The sequence below is a fragment of the Euprymna scolopes genome, chromosome 12 (genome assembly GCF_053919585.1).
Source record: "Euprymna scolopes isolate OS-2025 chromosome 12, ASM5391958v1, whole genome shotgun sequence".
In the NCBI taxonomy this organism is placed as follows: domain Eukaryota; kingdom Metazoa; phylum Mollusca; class Cephalopoda; order Sepiida; family Sepiolidae; genus Euprymna; species Euprymna scolopes.
Window position 1 is genome coordinate 135437412 of NC_136493.1, and position 21588 is coordinate 135458999.

Sequence of the window (21588 nt, forward strand, 5' to 3'; positions counted from 1 at the left end):
GATTTTTACCAAAATTAACATATTTATACAGTCTAATATCACAAGTGCATTTTAGAAATTTTATCACCATGCAAACAGAAGGTCCCGGCATATAAAATCAGCACTAGATTCTTTGGTAGGACAGGGGCGTGTTTGAAATGTATATTTCTGTTTAGAGCACAATAGAACCATGATACTTGACTTTTGTATTTTAAATTTTAATTCAAGCAAATAAAAATAATTTCATAAAATCAACAGGAGGTTTTCTACAGTGCAATCTAAGCTACAATTTATAATGCATTGTGGACTAAGTCACTGTGAGGAGGTATGTGAGCTTCCTTTCAGTTCACCATATTTGGTCTTTGATTAGAGCAAACACCAAGCGATTTGATAAAAAAATGGTCGATTTCACCAATTTAAATACGATAAAATATTGGAAGTGTGCAACATTCGTTAATCCTCATTCACTCTCGAGCAACATCGTGTCTCTCCGCTAGTCAATGATAATCAAGATGGAAAAGACAAAATTCTCTCCGGCAAATTTTGTCGAAAGTTGGGTGAAAGATTCACGCCTGTGTCGAATGACAGATGCTGTTTTTGAGTGGTATCGAGGCATGTCTTCGGCAAGAGAAATTTTGGGCTGCTCAGACAAACATTGATTTTCTTTTTTGATAATTTTAATTTAAGTTCTTTATTATTTGTTTGACTCCTAGTTATAATAACATAGGAAACTTATATTTGATATCATAAAAAAAAAGAAAAAAGTTTCATCCAATGCTAGTAGGCACAGGTAAAACGTAAACAAATTCCATGGAATCTTTCACATTTTTTCTAATGGCTGGAAATACTTGATGATTCGCCAAGGCTATCAAGGGCATTTTTTATTGTGACGCCTTTTTCTCAGATAATTCCTTTCTTTCTCCATTTAAGTGATAAGCAGCTTGATCTGCCTTCAAAAGAAATGTTAACAAAACGGTAAGTGATGCAACTCACTTTCACAGCAGGATGATGTGAGATGAGAGTCGAAAAGTTTAAATTTGAAAAACCAGGGCCCTAGTGTAAGAGTACCCTGGCTTGCAAAAAAATGATTGGTAACTTTGTCAGCTTTCCCCAACAGGAGTGCCTCAGGTGAATAGCAATGAACTAATAAAAGAGAGAAAGTAAAGCCTGAGAGGATGGCCCTCCTAAAACTGCACAGAATAAGAAACATATCTCAGACAACAGGGAACAAATCATCTCAACCCTGGTCCAAACTGTTGGCTTTGGTACCAAGGCAAAGACCCGGATTCTGGCTAAGATCTGCATCAACTTTCCAACCGGAAAATCTGCTTATCAATCACATTTACAAAGTAAGAGCTTATGAAAGATTATAATACTGACACTGAATTTTTATTGTAAATAGTCTTATTCACTTTTTGTAGAACCCTGGCATTAATCCATTCTGGGGTTGGGATCGTAAGTTGAACGTATGGCGGGGCCTAAGCAAAATTTTATACAGTACATATTAAAAATTAGTAACAAAATACAGTACAGTATATAATACACATGCATATAATTAAAAAATATTATACTGTAAAGTAGGGAAAATGACAAACCATGGGCCGAAAAACATTGTAACCTGAAAAAAAACGTATCCTGGGGTAACCGTATCCTGGGGTTCTACTGTACATTTTTTATTTCCAAACTTCTCACTGCATATTTTATTATATGGATTTTAAGTAGGTCATTCATTTGTTTTGGTGAATGTCGGTTGAATGCTTGGCATGGTTGAGACATTTTGATGAATGATACGGTCATTGAATTTGATTATATGTTAGCATAGTTTATTTAGATAAAACCAGCATTTCATAACACCTCCTGTATATCATAAAGTAATGATAGCTGTGCTTGGAAGGTTTAGTCAACAGGTTGTATGAAAGTGTGCACGTGACTTACTTTGTTGCTGTCTGGAAACTCTCTGCAAAACTTAAAAGCCTCAGCGTGGAGTCATAAAAAAGTTCAATAGAAATTGCTATGCTGAATAGCAAAAAACAACTTCGTTAGAGTTGCTCTCCACCAGATAAAATACTGTTACAGACATAGAGACAGTTGCTCCAGTTTTTACCAAGTGAAGAAAGCATCCATCATATATTTTTTTATCGATGTGTACATTTTTATTAACAGTAAAAAAAAAAGATGTTTGCATCTAGTAACCGAATTGGGTTACTTGTGGATATACCTAAGTTATTTATTTAGCAAAGAGGACTCTGCTAGTGTTTCTGCTCCATTAAAAGTTCAAGAGACTAATTAATGCGCTGAAAGGATTGTTGTAAACCTGATTGTAACAAAAGGGAATGGTCATCTCAAATGATAGACGAAACAATACACAGAATACGTTATTTGCTGCAGGAACTTAGGATATTTTCTAAACCTGAGATAGTTACATATGACTACATTTTTTGCATGGAATACTTGGGCAGACGGTGTATTTGCGGTCTATATCCATGTTTAAGGTAAGTTTGGATTTACTTTCGACAGCCTCATAACTTTAACTTACTTTGTTCTGTAGTCCTCACATTCTATGAGTGACGCTTCTGACAAAGGGAGAAGAATTGCCGTGAGAGAAAGCAAGTGGTCTGGAGACTGCTAGATGAGGCAAATTCTGCTTTTAATACATTACCTTCTTTAGGGAGAGTTTCAATCACAATTACTCTCTTTGTAGAAGGCTATTAAATGAACATTGCTTTGAAATGTCGGTGGTGTCTCCCAACATGGCATTATCAGCAAGGAGGTGGGTCAACAGTCCATAGTGCAGATTATCGACGCTAACATCATTAATATTTGCTTTGAAAGATCAACATAAAGAAATTATAAATGCATTCTAACTTTTACTCTTAAACGGTTCAGGCTTGACGTTCGGTTCTTATAGACTTCAAGTGCATCATGAGTATCAATGTCCTGGTGTGGGTATATGTTGCATTCCAGAAACCCACTTCATTCTAGATTAAGATGAAGGTATACTGAAAAGAGATTCCCATTTCTTTTCAGCATACTTGGTCAAGAAGAGTTCTTGGAGAGTTAGACATTCTTTAATTATGTGGTGTGCCTCTTGTTTTGCAGAAGCGAATAAAAGGATGTGCGCTTTGAATATTTACATAATATATGTGACGTTTCGTTTGATTTTTTTCAACACACCAGTCTATTCATTTTTTTTCAGCAGATCAATCCGTTCAATTTTTCTCAGCAGACTAATCTGTTCAGTTTTTTTGGCAGATCAATCTGTTCAATTTTTTTTGTCAGATCAATCTGTTCAATTGTTTTTGCCAGATCAATCTGTTCAATTTTTTTTGTCAGATCAATCTGTTCAATTGTTTTTGCCAGATCAATCTGTTCAATTTTTTTTGTCAGATCAATCTGTTCAATTGTTTTTGCCAGATCAATCTGTTCAATTTTTTTTGTCAGATCAATCTGTTCAATTTTTTTTGCCAGATCAATCTGTTCAATTTTTTTTGCCAAATCAAACTGTTCAATTTTTTTTTGCCAGATCAATCTGTTCAATTTTTTTTCAGCAGAGTAATCTATTAATTTTTTTTTGGCAGATCAATCTGTTTAGTTCTTTTTGGCAGATCAATCTGTTCAATTTTTTCAGCAGATCAATCTGTTCAATTCTCTAGACAGATTGATCTGTTCATTTTTTTGGCAAATGAGTCGGTTCAATTTATTTGGCTGATCAATTCATTCTGTTGTTTTTGGCAGATCAATCTGTTTAATTTTTTTCGGCAGACTAATCTGTTCAATTTTTTTTTGAAAATCAATCTGTTTAATATTTTTTTTGTAGATTAATCTATTCTATTTTTTTTGGCAGATCAACCTGCTTAGTTTTTTTGGCAGATCAATGTTAAATTTTGTTTGGGAGATGAATACCTTCAATTTCTTTGAAGATCAATCTGTTCAATTTTTTTGGCAGATCAACCTGTTCAATTTTTCGGCAGATGAATCCATTTAATATATTTCGAGAGATAAATTTGTTCATCTTTTTTTGTAGACTGATCATTGCAATTTCTTTGGCAGATCAATAATTTTAATTTTTTCGGTAGATCAATCTGTTCAATATTTTTAGCTGATCAATACATTCAATTATTTTTGAAGATCTATCCGCTCAATTTTTTTGGCTAATCAATCTGTTAAGTTGTTTTTGCAAATCAATCTGTTCAATTTTTTTTGGCAGATCAGTCCATTTTATTCTCTTAACAGATCCATCTTTTCAATTTTTTAGGCAGACAAACTGTTCAACATTTATGGCAAATTAATCTGTTTAATTTGTTTGGTTGATCAATACATTCAATTTTTTAGACATCCATTTGTTTAATTTTTTTCTGCCAGATCAATCCGTTCAATTTTTTCGGCACATCAATCTATTCAATATTTTCAGCAAATTAATCTGTTCAATTTTTTTTTAGCAGCTCAATGCATTCAATATTTTGGCAGATGAATCTGTTCGTTTTTTTTAGCAGATTGATAGGTTGTTTTTTCAGCAGATTAATCAGTTCAATTATTTTTGAAGATCAATCTGTTCAATCTTTTTTGCCAGATTAGTCCGTTCAGTGTTTTTTGCAGATTAATATGAACAGTTTTTTTTGGGGAAGATTAATCTGTTCAGTTTTGTTTTGAAGATCAGTCTGTTCAATTTTTTTCGTCAGATCAAGATGTCCATTTTTTCTTTGGCAGATCAATTAATTCATTTTTTTTTCGTCAGATCAATGATTTCAGTTATATTGGCAGACCAATCTGTATAACTTTTTTGGCAGATCTATCTGTTCTTTTTTATTTTGGAAGATCAACACATTCAATATTTTTGAAGATCAATCCGTTCAATTTTGTGTCAGATTAACCTGTTCAATTTATTTATCCAACTGTTCAATCTTTTCAGCGGATCAATTTGTTCAGTTTTTTTTTGGCAGATCCATCTGTTCAATTTTTTGGCAGATTAATCTGTTTAATTTTTCGGCAGACTAATCTGTTCAATTTTTTTGGCAAATCTATTGGTTCAATTTATTTGGCAGATCAATCCGTCCAAATTTTTTGGCAGATCAATCTATTCAATTTTTTTTGGCAGATCAATCTATTTAATTTTTTTTGGTCAATCAATCTGTTCAATTTTTTGCCAGACCAATCTATTCAGGTTTTTTTTTTTGCAGAACAATCTGTTCAATTTTTCCGACATATCAATCCATTCAATTCTCTAAGCAGATTAATCTTTTCAACTATATCCAATTTGTAGTGCTCTTGAACAAATATCCAGATTGTATGCGACTGTTAATATTTTCTATGTATCAGTTTAGCTGACTTGTTGCGCTTTCCTATTTTTTGCCAAATAAGTTTTATTTTATGTTTTAAAATTTTTCGAGCTGAGGATTGTTAATTTGTATGATTCGAACTACTGTTCTCATCTTGAGTGTTATTTTCATAATGTTTCGGCCAATGTAATCTCAGACCTTCTCCCGGTGTATCGTGTCGAACTCGAATATGCATAGAATTTTAAATAGAATCCTCTATTTAACTCACATGTGGTCCCGTTTCATTATGACCAGATAAAAAATCTTAAATAATTCGTAATTGTTTTCTTAGAATTGCCTGCACTGAGAATAGAACCTTTAACCTCCAGAAGAGTGTCACTTAAATGTGAATTTTTTTAATATAGTATCTTATCTATTACGTCATGGGTCCTTCATCTGTTTGATTTGATAATTTGTACACAGAGAAAAGTACATAAATCTTTTCACAAAAAATAAATTGTTTTACAATTACAAACATCAAATATAACGCAATATACCTCCACATCCAAATTCCGTTGAGTTCTTCATGCTGCTTCAAAAAATGTTAATATTTTCGTCGTGTAGACATTTGTATGTGTTCATTCATCTGCAATAGAAGACGTGTCACCAAATAAATAAATATGGCCTAGTTCTCCATTGTAGCATGATTCATGTCACTAAGTTAATCATAGAAAAGAAACTGAAACAAACCAGTTTGTAAATACTAGGTAACCAAAAAGTCTTGTCCGTTTGTTGGTTAACCATTGAATAAAGTTGAAATATATACGAAATGTGTGTAGCAATTGCTTTCAAATTTGAACAGCCGGAAGTAGGGACATCAGACATTATAAAAAGCGTGTGCACCATGCCTGACCACAACTGTGACATGGATGAAAGTGTCTAGAGATAGTGTTTAGGGCTGTTTGCTTTACGACTTCAAAGTGAGCTTATCAACAGCTGGATGAAGTTGCCGCCTATGTCAAGTGTTTGCGGATAGTGCTGTGAATGAATCTTTTCTGTTTGCCTGCTTTCCAGCTGACTACAATATGGTCGTCTACAAGTTCAATGTAAACAAATCCTTGATGAGCCATCCCCTTAAGAAATCCAATTTATCATATTTTCCTCTACCAACGATTACTACGATATTGCCCCATTGACTACCATACACTCATTAACCCTTATCCTCGAGTGGCCTCCTGGTGACTCCTATCTAAAAAAAAAAAATGATATTTAAAAAAATTCAAGTTAGGAGACTTGTCCCTCTGTGATGAGCCTTGCAGTAGACAACCACAGGTCTTGAATGATGAAGTCCTTAAGTGGCCATTTATAAAGAGGACAGTAGTTTAACTTATGATGACCGTGCAAGATAGTTCAACGTTTCCAACGAAACAGACTTCACCTGCCCTGCACAGGTAAGATGTACAAACTGAGAAAGTGAGTTTCACAAATACCATTGGAGGTCCACAAGGGATAACGAGTGGTGGCCTGCGTATAGCAACTTTTTCGTCAACATACCCTATCCTTATTCAATCACCAGTGATGAAAAGTGGGTTCTGTATGAAACTCCCAAGAATTCCAGACATTGTTTGTCTCCTGAGAATACTGTTCTTCACACTGCAAAACCACCTGTACACCCATGTGTCTGGTAGACAGGTTGTCAAGTGGTTCATTATGAACTGCTATGAATGGTTCAAGCAGTCACTAGTTACATATAATCACTAGTTACATATAATCACAGAAATTGAAACATACGAAACAGGCATTGCGCCAGAATAAGCGAGTATTGGTGAATTGCAAAGGTGTGCTTTTCCTCCATGACAACATCAAACTGAATGTCGCGCTAGTGGTCAGAGATACCATATAGCAACATGGATGGAAGAATTTGTGCCATACACCTTATTCACTTGAGCTTGCACCATACGATTGCCACCTGTTCAACTCCCTGGATAATCATCTTGTGCAAACTCTTCATAGCATTCTTTGCATCCAAAACCCCTGAGTTCTATCGCAAACAGCTGAAGACACATTGGCAGAAGGTGGTAGATGCAAATGGCAATTACTTTAAAAATGGACAGAACTTTTTGGTTACACACACACACACACACACACACAATATATATATATATATATATATATATATATATATATATATATATATATAAGGCACGTTGTTCGTGTATGTATATGTGTGAGTTTGTTCCCTATGAACTCCAGAATGGCTGGGTCGATTTTTTGGAAACTCCACACAAATGTACTTTATATTTGGAAGTGTTCTGAGATATGCCACTGATAAGTATCAAAAATCGATAATCGAAAAATTAAAGAAAGAACAGTCTGATTTTGAGTAAAGTTAACACCTTGATACAGCCTAACATCACAATGCATTTTAGAAGTTTTATCGACGCACAAGCGGTAATGCTTGATGAATAAAATCAAATGCAGATTCTTTTATAAGACAAGCGCGCGTTCAAAATGAATGTTTCTGTTTAAAATACAATTGAATCATGATACTTGACTTTTGTATGTTCAAACTGAAGCCATTATATAAAAGAACAATGCAGATTACAATGTAACGTAAACTAAATCACTGTAGGGAGGCATGTGAAGCCTCCAACTGGTGCATCATAGTGGGTCCCTTACTAGAGCAGGCAATCAATCGATTTGATTGAAAAATGGGCAATTACACTGATTTCGATTACAATAAAAGTATTGGAAGTGTGGAACATTCGCTGATTTTATTTCGATTTTGTGCAACGTCGGGTCTCCCTGCTAGTATATATATATATATATATATATATATATATATATATGTATATATATATACGGCATAATTGCATTGACACCCCGGTTCTTGTGAGATCACCGAAGTTAAGCAACGTTGAGCCTGGTTACTATCAGATGGGTGACCATTTGTAAATTCTAGGCGCTGTATGTGCTCTCCGCTTATCTCAGCATTTGTTTCCTGTCGTCCTGTACTTCACTTGCCACTGGTAGTTAACAATGTCGTCTCAGTAGAGGTGTGGTTGGAGATTGCACACCTCCTGCCACAAAAATTTAATGCGCAAGCAACCCTTCGTGGGTATCCATAGGCTCTCGAAGACTGAAGGAGCCTGCTGCTATATATATATATATATATATATATATATTTACAAGGTAATCACCATTTATCAAGGCCCGAAAGCCACTCGGGGATAAGGGTTATTGTGTGAACAGTACGTTAGTGTTGGAGATTTGATAAAGTGTCTTACTTAAGAGGGCGATTCATCAGGAATTTGTTTACATTGGACTTGAAGACATCCAGGTTGTAGTCAGGTGGGAAACAGACATCCGGTACAGAGTTCTACAGGCATGCACTTCTAACAAAGAAGCTTTGTTCATGGAATCTACATTTTGATTTTGGCACAGATAAGGAGTGGGGAAACATTTGACAGTGGTTTCAGCTAGACAGGTGTTTATCGTGAAAGATTGGCGAGGGGGGACCGGAGATTGGAGTTCAGACGAGCACTTGCCATTGTAGTAATGATAAAACAAAGACAGACTCGCAATGTCTCTCCTGTGGGAGAGAGGTTGCAGGGAAGCGAAAAGGGCTTCACCCACTAGGCCACGAAGCCTATTTTGTACCCTGTCAAGGCAGAATAGGCTGTTTTTAGCAGCTCCTGCCCAGATGTGGCAACAGTACTCCATCCTTGGACGTACTTGGCTTTTATACAGATAGAGAATTGCATCATGGTTGAGATATCTTCTGGAGCGGTAGAAGGATCCTACCATTTTTCCAGCGACCTTGGTAACTGACTTGATGTACATGTTCCATTTCAGGTCAGGAGTAAAGGTCAAGCCCAGAAGCTAATCAAAACATGGAGCTTCCCCTAGACGAGAGCCACCCATTTCAATCGATGCCAGATGGAGATCAAAGCGTTGATGATGTAAAGATAGGAGCTTGGTCTTAGATGCATTAAACGTAACCAGCCACCTCCTCCCCCACTGTACCATGTGCTCAAGATCAGAGGAGAGAGAATCTGAGAGAACTTTGTCATTTACGGCCTTTGATGTGTTGCCATACCTTTTTTTTTTTTTTTTTTTTTTTTTACATAGTGATCACCACTTATCAAAGCCCGGAAGCCACTCAGGGATAAGGGTTATTGCAAGTACATTACGTTAGTGTGGAGATTTGATGAAGTGTTTACTTAAGGGGGCGGTTCATTAGGAATTTGTTAACGTTGGACTTGAAGACATCCAAATTGTAGTCCGGTGGGAAGCAGGCAGACGGAACAGAGTTCCACAGGCGTGCAGTTCTAAGAAAGAAGCTTTGTTCATGGAATCCGCGTTTTGATTTAGGCAGATATAGAGTGGGGGGAAATTTTTCACAGTGGATTCAGCTAGACGGGTGTTTTTCGTGACAGATTGGCGAGGGGGGGACCAGAGATTGGAGTTCAGACGAGCACCTGCCATGGAAATAACAATAAAACAAGGATAGGCTCGCAACGTCTCTTCTGTGGGAGAGAGGTTGCAGGATAGAGAAAAGGGCATCCCCCACTAAGCCACGAAGTCTATTTTGTACTCTGTCAAGCCAGGATAGGCTGTTTTTACAGACACTAGTGTTTCATCCTTTCAGGAATCATCAGTGCAGGGTGTCATGATTAACGCCAGTCGAGAGATTCGAACCCCGACAACAGAAGTCATGTCTGGCTTCATTAGCAAGGACCCGAACCACTACGCTATCGTAAACTGTGAGAGAAACAGGTGAAATTAAACATTTATTCTTATTAAATGCTTTTAGCGTCAGTCAGAGGGATCTAATCATTATATGACGATCTGCACGTATTAGCTAAGTTGACTGACTTTATTACAACTGAAAGTGCTCATATATATATATATATATATATATATACATATATATATAGAGAGAGAGAGAGAGGGAGAGAGAGAGACAGAGAAAGAGAGAGAGTATAGAAGGGAAATGTTGTGCATTTCTCTCCTAATAATTACTTAAATAAACACAAAGCCAAACGACATTGCTTTTAACAAAACAATAATAAAGGGTTTATTTAGAAAACTGGAGAGAAAGAAAGTGTAAATGTCTGTTTGAAGGTATCGTCTGACATCAGACTGCAGTCATCAACAAGTAGCAGTGGGAGGAGTGAGTGAGAGAGGACTGCATAGGTCGCTTGCTGGCGTCTCTGGCGATTGCAGCTGAAATCTCAAAGGGTTAAAAATAGTCCTTAAGGGGACAGCTCAAATCAATGCACCCTGCCAACCGATTGGTCAGTGCGGCCGAATCACTTTGGCACCAGGCATTGATCCGCTTATAGTAAAAAGTTTAACTGCTACATCACCCCCTGCTTAGGCGAAAAGCCGATAAAGAAACATAAAAAGGTAGCAGTCTTTAGAAAAATACATAACACAAGGCAACGTAATGTCTGGAAGTTTATGTTGCCGAAGAAAGAATATATAAAGAGGTAATGAGAATAGAAAGTTCCAGCTAAACTTTTTTATTTATTTTTTTATTTTTTAAATAAACCAAATTTACAGGGGTTTAAATATACAAAGTTTTGTATAATTTTCTGGGCCAATGTACACGGCGGCCACTACATGTAGTAGTGACATAGTTGTCATTTTCAGTATTCACTTCAGGTGTATGCTGTGTGAATGTAGGTGGGATATGTGTGTTTTGTGTTTCTGAGTCAAGAAAAGCTCTTTTCACTCTGTCAACAGATACTGTTTCTTTTTTGCCCCTAATATCCAGAGTGAAAAGTTTAGAAGTGCACGCGATAAGGACCAGTATAAGGCGGTGTTAGAGGGGCTTTTACACAGTCTTTTCTAAGAAACACATGGGTCCATGAAGAAATGTATTTGAGGACCGAAGATTTTATGGTCTGTTCCCTAAGTTTCATGGGTGGGAGCTTACTAAAGTAAGCTTGCAGTCTATTTATAAACAGAGCTGGATCTGAAACTCCTAGTTCTATCGGGATCAGCATCTGACCTAGCAGTGACAGAGGTACTCCATAGACAAGTTCGGCTGGATAGTATCCCAGGTCCTCTTTGATAGCTGCACGACAGCCAAGAAGGACAACAGGTATGTATTTGCTCCATTGCTGTTGGTCAGGGTACACACGTAAGGCAGCTTTCAATTGTTGATGGATGCATTCTATCATCCCGTTCGAAGCTGGGTGTTAGCTTGTTGTTCGAACATTTGATCCCTAAAATCCTAGAAAGTTCCTGGAACAGGTGGGATTCAAACTGTGCTCCACAGTCTGTGGTAATTGTTGTCGGGACTCCATAGTGCGATATCCAGCCCGATATAAGGGCTCGCACTACAGATTCAGCTGAAATGTCCTTTAGGGGAATAGCTTCAGGCCACCATGTGAAACGGTCTATGCAGGTCAGGAGATAAGTATATTCCTAGCTGACTGGCCATGGTCCAACCAGATCGATGTGAACATCTGGGGTGCTGAATGTTCCAAGGGGTGCACGGATATGGTTGTGCACCTTTGACTTCTGACAGGAAACGCAGGCCAGAAAAATCTAGCTGTAATCAACTTCACTGTGACTCTGCGTCCCGGGTGTGTCAAATTGTGTAGTGTGTCAAAGACAGCTCTATGATGAGTCATGGGAACAAATGGTCTAGGTGAATCTGTTTAAGTGTCACATATGATCTGCGTGTCCGAAGTAGGCACGGGCAGATATATGAATTTGCAAATTGCGAATTCAGGTGACGACAGATCCAACGTGTCCAGACATTGCTGATGTTGTAAATCGATATCCGAAGATGAGGACAGAGAATTAATAGGGAGATGGGATAAGGCGTCTGCCGCAGTGTTCTGTTCCCCAGAGATATGTATGTCGGATATCGCTGGTAAATTGTGAAACAAAATCCAAGTGACGAGTTTCGTGAGGTGAACATTTGTCTGGCTTAACACGCAGTATGAATGTAAGCAGACGGTGATCAGTGTAGATCACAAATTGTCGGCCCTCGAATAAATGTTGAAAGTGTTTCACTTTGAGGTACATAGCCAGGAGTTCATGGCCAAACGTGCTGTAACATTGTTCTGCCGGTTTTAGCTGCCTCGAAAAATATGCGAGGGGTTGTAGTTGTTGTTGGTGCTGTTGTTGCAACACTGCATCTACAGCTGTGCCTAATGCATCCACAACCAGTGAAAACTGGGCATCAGGCACAGGATGTGTAAGTAATGTTTGTGTTGCTAGTTCCTTCTTCACTTCTTTAAAGGCTTTCAGCTGAATATCATTCAGTGATCTGCTCATTTTTCTTCTTCCTGTTACGTAACAAGTCAGAAAGAGGAGACAAGAGATCCGCACAGTGTGGGATGAAGCGCCTGTAGTAATTTAGCAGGCCGAGGAAGTACCTTAGTTGGCGAAGTGAAGTGGGTGGTTTAAGGTCTTGTAGAGCCTTAACCTTTTCAGGTAAGGGAGATATACCTTCTGGGCTGATGATGTGGTCCAGGAAAACTAACTCTGAAGCACCAAAAACACATTTACAAGGGTTAATTCTAACCTGGTACTGTTGAAACCGTTCAAACAGTAGGCGGAGGTGAGTGACATGTTCCTCAGGTGAGGCACTTGTCACTAGAATGTCGTCTGTGTAGTTATAGACGAAGTCTAAATCATGCACTATCTCGTCCATGAAGCGTTGAAAGGTACTAGCCACGTTTTGCAAACCAAAAGGCATAGTTAAAAATTCAAACACTCCAAACGGAGTTGTTACAGCAGTTTTCGGGATGTCGGCTGGATTCACTGGAATCTGATGGTATGCCTTAACCAAATCTAGTTTGGAGAAGGTCTTACAATCGTGCAGTGAAGAAGGAAAGTCCTGTATGTGTGGGATTGGGTAACGATCGGGTACCATAGTGGCATTCAATCGTCAGTAGTCCCCAGTCAGACGCCAATCTCCGGAACATTTCGGGACCATATCCAAAGGGGAAGCCCACGGACTGGACAAGGGGCGTATGATTCCCAGTTGCAGCATATGGTTGAACTCTGCCTTCACTGCTTTAAGTTTATCAGCAGGGAGGCGTCGAGGTCGTGAGAATAGAGGAGCACCTGTGGTCTCAATATGGTGAGCTGTTGAGTGAGGTGGTTCACTCACAACAAAATTCAAATTAGTTAACTCCGAGTAGGAGTTTAATAATGTATGATATGGATCATCGGCAGAAGTGATGATAGATGTGAAGTTCGATTTTGAACCCATGACGGAAAGTTCTGTATTAGCATCTATCAGCTGTTGTCTGTGTATGTCAACTAATAGGTTGAAGTGATGCAGAAAGTCGCACCTATAATGGGATAGGGAAAATCAGCTATCGTAAAAACCCACGTAAAGTCTCTACGTAATTCCAAGTAAAGGAATGAGAAATTTGACCGTATATGGGAATAAACGAGTGATTTACTGTTTGCAGTGTGATGGGTGAAACTGGCAGCTTCTCGGTGAGGAGTTTCAGTGGCTAAATGCTGCAAGCTGCTCCTGTATCAACCAAGCAATGCGCTTGGGATAAGGAGTCAGTGATGAAATAGGCACGGTTGTGGGAGGTCTGTGGAGAATGTGAAGGTGCTCAGTTCTCCAGACGATCGTTCGACTATGATAAAAGCATAGACCAGGCTTGCTAGAGTGACGGCGGTGATGTGGGGATGGTGAATGGCTCTTGTAGCGGCGTCTGGGTGGTTGTGATCTGGCCACACTCAGCTTCCTCACCTCTCTGGTAAGCCGCTCGAGGGCGTCAAGTATAGCCAAGGAAGTGGCTTCTTGACTTGTGTCTCTAACTTTGGCTGAGAGCGTAGAGACTTCAGCCGAAGTCTGGGAGATAGCTGCGGTGGTAGGATCTGTAGGGGACTAGGATATATAAATATCCCAATCCCGTTACAAAAGAATAATGAAACGAATGGGAATTGAAGGAAACAAAGATTCAATTTATGGATAAGATAAATATCGTTTATTTGCTGTTGAAAGAAATGAACATTTTAGTTATAACATGTCCGCGCGTATGTAACCAATGTTCATTGCAGGACTGGTGTTGTAGCAAGAAAAGGAAATGTGTTTTCATCTCAAGTTCGGGTCACTATTGTCTGTTCGCGCGTGGGAAGAGAAATAAATGTTGTAGGAAAATTGAGAATGGTAGTCCAGCGTGTAGACAAAAGAGTGGATATGAGAGTCCACATCAGTTAGCAGTCAGGTACGCGAAGGTGTTATTAGGAAACAGTAGTAGATAGAGAGAGAAAGAGTGAGAATGTATACATACAGTTTGTTAACTCGTGCCCCATACATAGTCGCAGGGGTGTTGACGCGTGCGAGCGTGCGCCTCCCGAAGGGGAGGCGGTTGGTTAGCCCAACCTCTCTAGTCGAGAGCTAGTCCTAAAAAGAGGATTAGAAACAGCTTGTCTCCTTGTTTTATACTCGTTTCCAGAGTGTATTTTGCGCATGTGTATTTCCTTAGAAAGCGGAAGTGACGTCGTCCATGTGTGCGTTCGTGTTCGCGTGTGTGAGTACATGTGTATACGTAAGCGTGTGTGTATATACACGTGAATGTGAGTGTATGTACGCGAACGTGAATATGTGTACATGTGTGGACGTGGGCGCGTATGTTTGTGTGCACGTATGTATATATGACAGCTTGAAATATGAATGTGTGTTTTGTGTGAGACTTGAAGAAGGCTCGTACAGATCCTTGGTAAAGTCTATAACTTTATCTGCCGATGCTGCTACAACGTCGACAGAGTTTTTTTCCAACATAGGAGCTAAAATGGCTTTCACCTGTGCTGGCAGCCTTGGAAAGAAAAGCTGTTTTATAAGGGCACTGTCAGTGGGAACGTCTTCAGCTAACTCTCTCGTTCACCGGAGTAGCTCACTAGGCAAACACTAACAGTCACTCAAGAGCTCGTCGTGAACTAACATTTGGAAGCGTTTTTCCGCTGACGCTGACGTCCAGAGCAGGACCTCCCGTTTTATCGAGTCATATGTGGAGTTAGGAGGGATATCAGTGATGATCAAGTCTTTGATCACTGGCGTCAACGACGCAGGGAATGCACTAAATAATATCGGCAATTGCCGATGCTCTTTAACGTCGTTTACTGAAAAATACGACTGGAGCTGAGCGAACCAAACTCGGACGTCACCCGCATAAGCACGCAAGGTGGTAGACATTAGATTAATAAGTAAAATAAACAGACCAAAAAATCAAAAGTCGAAAAGTGAAAAAAAAACTTCTTCAAAGAGACACGAATGAGAGATAGAAAAACGAAGGAAAATAAGTCAGAAAAATTACAAGTAAGATAAAAATGAATAATAGCAATAGTATGTGTTGGTAAAGGAAAGATTTAAGAATTGTGTGTGTGTGTGTCTGTGCGTGTGTGTGTGTGTGTGTGTGTGTGTGTGAAAAATGAAGTGAATGCTGTTGAGTGTTGCTGTACTTACAGTGTAGTTGGCCGTTAAAAAAATAAATAAATAAATATTTTTGGAATAAAGTTCTTCAGTTTTTTTTATTATTTATATATAAATATATATATTTATGTATATAGTTTGAGTTTGGTGCGTTGAAGGATATAGTAGCTGGTCTCTTTGGTTAAGAAAATGGAGACGAAATGTCGTCTGCCCGTGGTTGATGAGCGCGTAAAGAAAAACAAACTATTCGTAAACAAAATGTTTTTCGCTTTCTGTTTTTTGTTTGTTTGTTTCCGTGTTTTTTTAAAACAAAATTCTTCAGTATTTTTTCTGTTTTTTGTTAGTTTAAAAAAAAAATTTTTTTCTTAGAAGAGTGAAACAGGAAACTCGTTCGAAGTTTTTTTGTTATTATTTTCTTCTTTGATTTTGAACGAGCTGTCGCTGTTTGTATCGGCGATGGCGAATAAAAGGAAAATGAATTACTTTCTTGTTGTTTTCGTCGAATTTCTTTTCACGAAAAAAAAAAAAAAAAATCTTCCAGTCTTTCTGCCTTTGTGTTGGTCCCTTGTTTTTTTTTTTTTTTTTTTTTTTTCAAATATTTTGCTCAAAAAAAAGAAATGCAGTTTTGTAATCAAAAGGTCTGTGTTCGTTTCGGGTCACCATTTTATAGGAGGGAAATGTTGTGCATTTCTCTCCTAATAATTACTTAAATAAACACAAGACCAAACGACATTGCTTTTAACAAAACAATAATACAGGGTGTATTTAAAAAAAAAGGCGAGATTGTATCTCAAACTGGAGAGAAAGAAAGAAAATGTAAATGTCTGTTTGGAGGTGTCGTCTGCCATCAGACTACAGTCGCCAACAAGTAACAGTGGGAGAAGTGAGTGAGAGAGGTCTGCATAGGTCGCTTGCTGGCGTCTCTCTGGCGATCGCAGCTGAGATCCCAAAGGGCTAAAAATAGTCCTTAAGGAGACAGCTCAAATCAATGCGCCCTGCCAACCGATTGGTCAGTGTGGCCGAATCACTTTGGCACCGGGCATTGATCCGCTTATAGTAAATAGTTTGATAACTGCTACGAGAGAGAGAGAGAGAGAGAGAGAGAGAGAGAGAGAGAGAGAGAGAGAGAGAGAGAGAGAGAGAGAGAGAGAGAGAGATAAATGTTTACGCTATAAATCGGATACAGAATTTTGAAAATACAATTTAGGACGCTGAAAACTTTTGCAAGCAAATAATATCAGTGATTTTTTTTCTTTCTTTCTTTTTTTTTTTAATGCTTTATTTTAAGTCTTTAATAAATAATCATCCTAAAATATAATAATTATTTAATTTATACAAATCTGACCTTAAACCATATCTAATGGTGAGGCCACAGCTTGCGGGCTTTGGGGAGTGTGGAGCCACCCTTTAATTGCCATTGCTCCGAGGTCCACTCTGATCCGGAAGTGGTAGTACCTGCTAGGGTCCCAACTATGGGTTAAATAGAAACCGGCTTGAAAATAAAAAAAACAACTATATTCTATTTTGAGAAAATTTCTCATAATCACTGGATTTGGCATTAAATAACCTGAAAAGGGTTGATATGCCGTAAAACAAAACCAACCAACCAACCAACCAACCAACCAACCAACCAACCAACAATGTACAAATCCGATTTTGCATAATTTGAATTAGAAATTAAACCAGTCAGAATGCATTTTTGCTTAGTAGTAAACAAATCTGCGTTTTAAATCTCTTGTTAGTTGTTGAAAAGTAATAATGAGTTGCTTCGGGACCCTTTCAAAATCTGAAATTAGTTTGTAAGCATTTAAACTGCCGAATAGAAAGTAATTTGAAGCATTAACATTTTTCGCATGCATTAGAAGATTGAAAGTTTATGAAACTCTTTATGTACAATAATTTTATAAATAAAAGTTAAAAATATTGTTTTTATAACACTTACATGAGAGATCTATTTCATTTAGTTGTACAATATCCTGCATTATGTTGTAGCGGAATGCTATAAAACGTCTCGAATAAGTTACCACCTTTCACCTCCGGTTCGTTTCGATACGCTCTCTTCATAACTTCCTAAAGCAAGTAAGTTTTCACATGAACGTGCTTGCTCAAAATATTTTCAAATAATGAAAATCGTTCCAAACACCTAAAAGTAACACGTTTATATGAGAGTAATAAGCCAGTGCAACTTAAAAAAGTCTTATAAGTCCTCGTCAACAAAATCAGTTTTCTCCAGACTTCAACAGTTAACCTGCATGAAAGAATAATATAACGTCTACTCAACCCACCCCTGACTTTGTACCAGGGAGGTGCAAAGGAAGACTTCAATAACTCACATACAAGCTTTCCTCATCTTGCGCACACATTCGTACACACTACTGAGAGTCAAACGAACAGAAACGAACTTCTACTCACATCTATACACGCATTAATAAGAATAAGGTAAACCCACGCACACACATACACAAGACCACGCTGCCAAATATTCACATACATATATTACTTATACACGCATATTCACACTATGTACGTATTGATCTACACATTTATAAGCTTTGTGATTATTGACTCAACTTTCTTCACCAAATACGTGTTCACATAAATCACTGAAAATAACTTTTACATTCTTATCTATATACCTGAGGTTTTTTTCTCGCTGTGACACATATTAAAAACCTACTTTTTCTACTTAAAATTATTAACTTTTTAATATACTCGGTCATGGATATGCGAACGACTACATTATGGTTAACTAATTTGCATATTCCATTGAACAACAGGTAGTAATTAATTACTTATTCATGTTTTATGGTTTCTTATCAGATAATTCGTTTCATTTCACTATTACGATGAATTCTATTTATGCATAGTTTCTACATTCTGCATAATTGCGGATGAAAACGTTCTAACACACTGAAAAATATATATATATATATATATATAGATTCGATCCTGGCTTGAGGCAGTTGCCTGTCTAGCCGCACTGATCAGCTGTGAAATGCAAATAATAATAAAATAAATTTTAAAAATTGAATTTAGCATTCTGTTTATTTGTCACTTGTTCTAATTTAGAAATTGCAGAACTACTGGATTGTATTGATGGAACTCTGTTTGAAAAGCACTGGCGTAATGATACACAGTCTAATATCATATCATTGCGCATGAGCACTACTAAGTTTCGTTCAGCTATTTCCCCCCGGAAAAATACAAAGTAGTTCGATTCGAGACTTCAACAAACGAACTGAAATTCTCTCTCTCTGTCTCTCTCTCTCTCTTTCTTTCTTTCTCTCTCTCTTTCCATCCTCCTCCTCTTCCTCCTCCTCATCATCATCATGGTGACGAGGGGCGGAAATGAACTCAAAACCAACTGAACTTATATTACTTTTGTTTGTTATGACTTATATGTCTACGTTCCTGTATTCTTATTCCACGTAAATAGATATACGAGGGGCGTGCAATAAGTAATGCTCATGACCCACTTCCCATAGAAGTAGAGCAACAAAACTTGGCACAGTTATTAGCCTTTCTCTACATAGGAACGACCCAGAGTTATGCATTTCTCCCATCGTTTGATGCAGCTCTAGAGACCGTTTTTGTAGAACACCCCAGATTGGTCATCCAACCACGACGTGACTTCAGAAATCAAGGCTGCATCATCTGGGAAATGCTTTCCTTTCAAAAACAACTTCATGGCTGGGAAGAGGTGAAAGTCAGAGGGTGCAAGGTTAGGAAAGTAGGGAGGATGGGGGATGATTTCATAACCACACGCCCGTGCTTCTGAGCTGGTGGCATGCGAGTTGTGGACCGGAGTGTTGTCCTGCAGGAGGAGGGTACCTTTGCTGATCTTGCTCTGCCTCTTGATTTTGATAGCTTCCCTTAATTTCCTCAAAAGTAAAGCATAATAGGCTCCTGTAATTGTGGTACCCTTTGCCAGGAAATCTGTCATCACTGCTCCGTCCTGGTCCCAGAAGACTGTGAGCATGACCTTGCCAGCGGAGGGCTGAACCCTTGCCTTCTTTGGAGGTGGTGAGTCCAAGTGCTTCCACTGCATTGACTGAACTTTGGTGTCTCAATCATAGTGATGGACCCGGTATTCATCCTGTGTAATCAGTCTTTTGAAAAACTTTGACTCATCTTCTTGGTACATCTTCAAATTCACTCTCGAGCACTCAACGCGTTCTCACTTCTGGAATGGTGTGAGCAACCTGGGAATCCATCTGGCAGACACCTTATGCATATGCAAATGGTCATGAATGATAGTTTCCACAGACCCTGTACTAATCTTGGCTATTTGGCGAATAGTAATGCGCCGATCTTCCAAAATGGCAGCCTCAACTTGACGGACAGATGCCTCATCAATGGCAGAAGGGGGGGGCGACCACGTCTGGGAACTGTTTCCACAGACTTCCGACCATGTTTGAATTCACGATGCCAGCGTTTTATAAGGTCATATGATGGGGCATTATCACCATAAGTTTCTTTCATTTCATCAAAAGTCTCCTGTGGTGTGCGTCCTTTCAAATACAAAAACCGGATCACTGCTCGACATTCAACAGGCTCCATTTCACACCTGACTTAGTTCAAACACCTGTAAAACAAAAACCACAATTAGTTCAGAGCTGTAATTTGTCACATAACCCGTAGAGATATAAATCATTGCCCATGCAAAATTTCAGCTAGATAAGATAACTGGAAGTGGGTCAGAGGCATTACTTATTGCACACCTCTCGTATTATTATAGAGAAAACGTTGGTGATTTCCTTCGCGACTTGGTGACTCTTTTCTTATTCAAACTAGTTACGTACAAACTTAGCAAAATGTCTCAAAACTCAAAAGACACCACCACTCTACAAATTTAACGAAAATTAATATTGTTTTAATTCTTAGCATTGATGTTCAGTTCTAAGTAAGGTTAAGTTCTAAGTGACACTCTTCTGGAGGTTGAAGGTTCAATCCTTGCTACGGGCGATACAAAGAATACAATTGTGAATTACTTAAGACTTTAACTCAATTACAGCTGGCGGAAGGAGAATATGCTAACTCTGTGAGATTTCCCTTGAAACTCCGTACAGATTCCCGAATTTGATAGAAAGATTCCCGGGTTCGACATAAGACATGTGAAGACGGTAGGACGTTACATCGACTGAAACGTTGTGCAAATAAAACCCATTATGAGAATAGTAATCCGAATAATCTAAATAATACAAATTATCAATTATTATCTTGAAAATTAAAAAATTCATAAAAAAATAGTTCTAGTTTTCTTGCAGGAGCCGATGGAATCTAGTTTATTGGAAAACAAACATGCCATTTTAGTTTTTTGTCAATAGTCAAAGAAAAATAATGAATTACTTCGTGACTTTTCGGAATCTGAAAGAAATTCAGAAGCATTTCAACTTGAAAGTTATTTCTAGCTTTAAGCGTTTGGCATTTTTAAAATGATTGAAAGTTTTTTGAAGCTATTTACATCCAATAATTTTATGACTGGAATTGAAAATAAGATTGCGGCAACAAAATTATTTCTCAATTTTTACAGTAGTCGCTGGAGGTGATTGGTCTTGCACAGATCTTGACATTATTTACTACGTTACGAGTGGCTCCAACTTCGGCATACACACCTAACATTGGATCTGGTTCTTCTCATGTTCACTATTTTCAAAAAGGAGTAGCTTCAACTCAAACTCATTTGAAATAAGGAGCTCCTTCTTTTCAGCACTCTACAGTGAAAAGGCACCCTCTGTCATAAATGTTCCATTTCGTCAACGAGTGGTGAAAGTATATGTTTGGGCGTCAAAGAATACCATCAATATGAATATAGATGTTACTTTGAGTGTAACACGGTCAGATAATATCTAACTAAACTTCACTAATATTTTGAGGCTTGCTAAGAAGTTTTATAGATTGGGTGTCTTGCTTTCAAATGAGAAAATGTCG

General features: G+C 38.0%; 1 protein-coding gene across 1 annotated transcript in view; it reads left to right on the forward strand.

Moving 5' to 3' along the window:
• The first annotated feature begins 1873 nt into the window (after window positions 1-1873).
• Window positions 1874-21588, forward strand: part of LOC145291629 (uncharacterized) — an 85069-nt gene continuing 65354 nt past the window's right edge. The window contains exon 1 of the mRNA XM_080137702.1: window positions 1874-2471. Coding sequence (XP_079993828.1) covers window positions 2463-2471 — 9 coding nt within the window. The 5' untranslated portion in view covers window positions 1874-2462. The remainder of the gene's footprint in view (window positions 2472-21588) is intronic.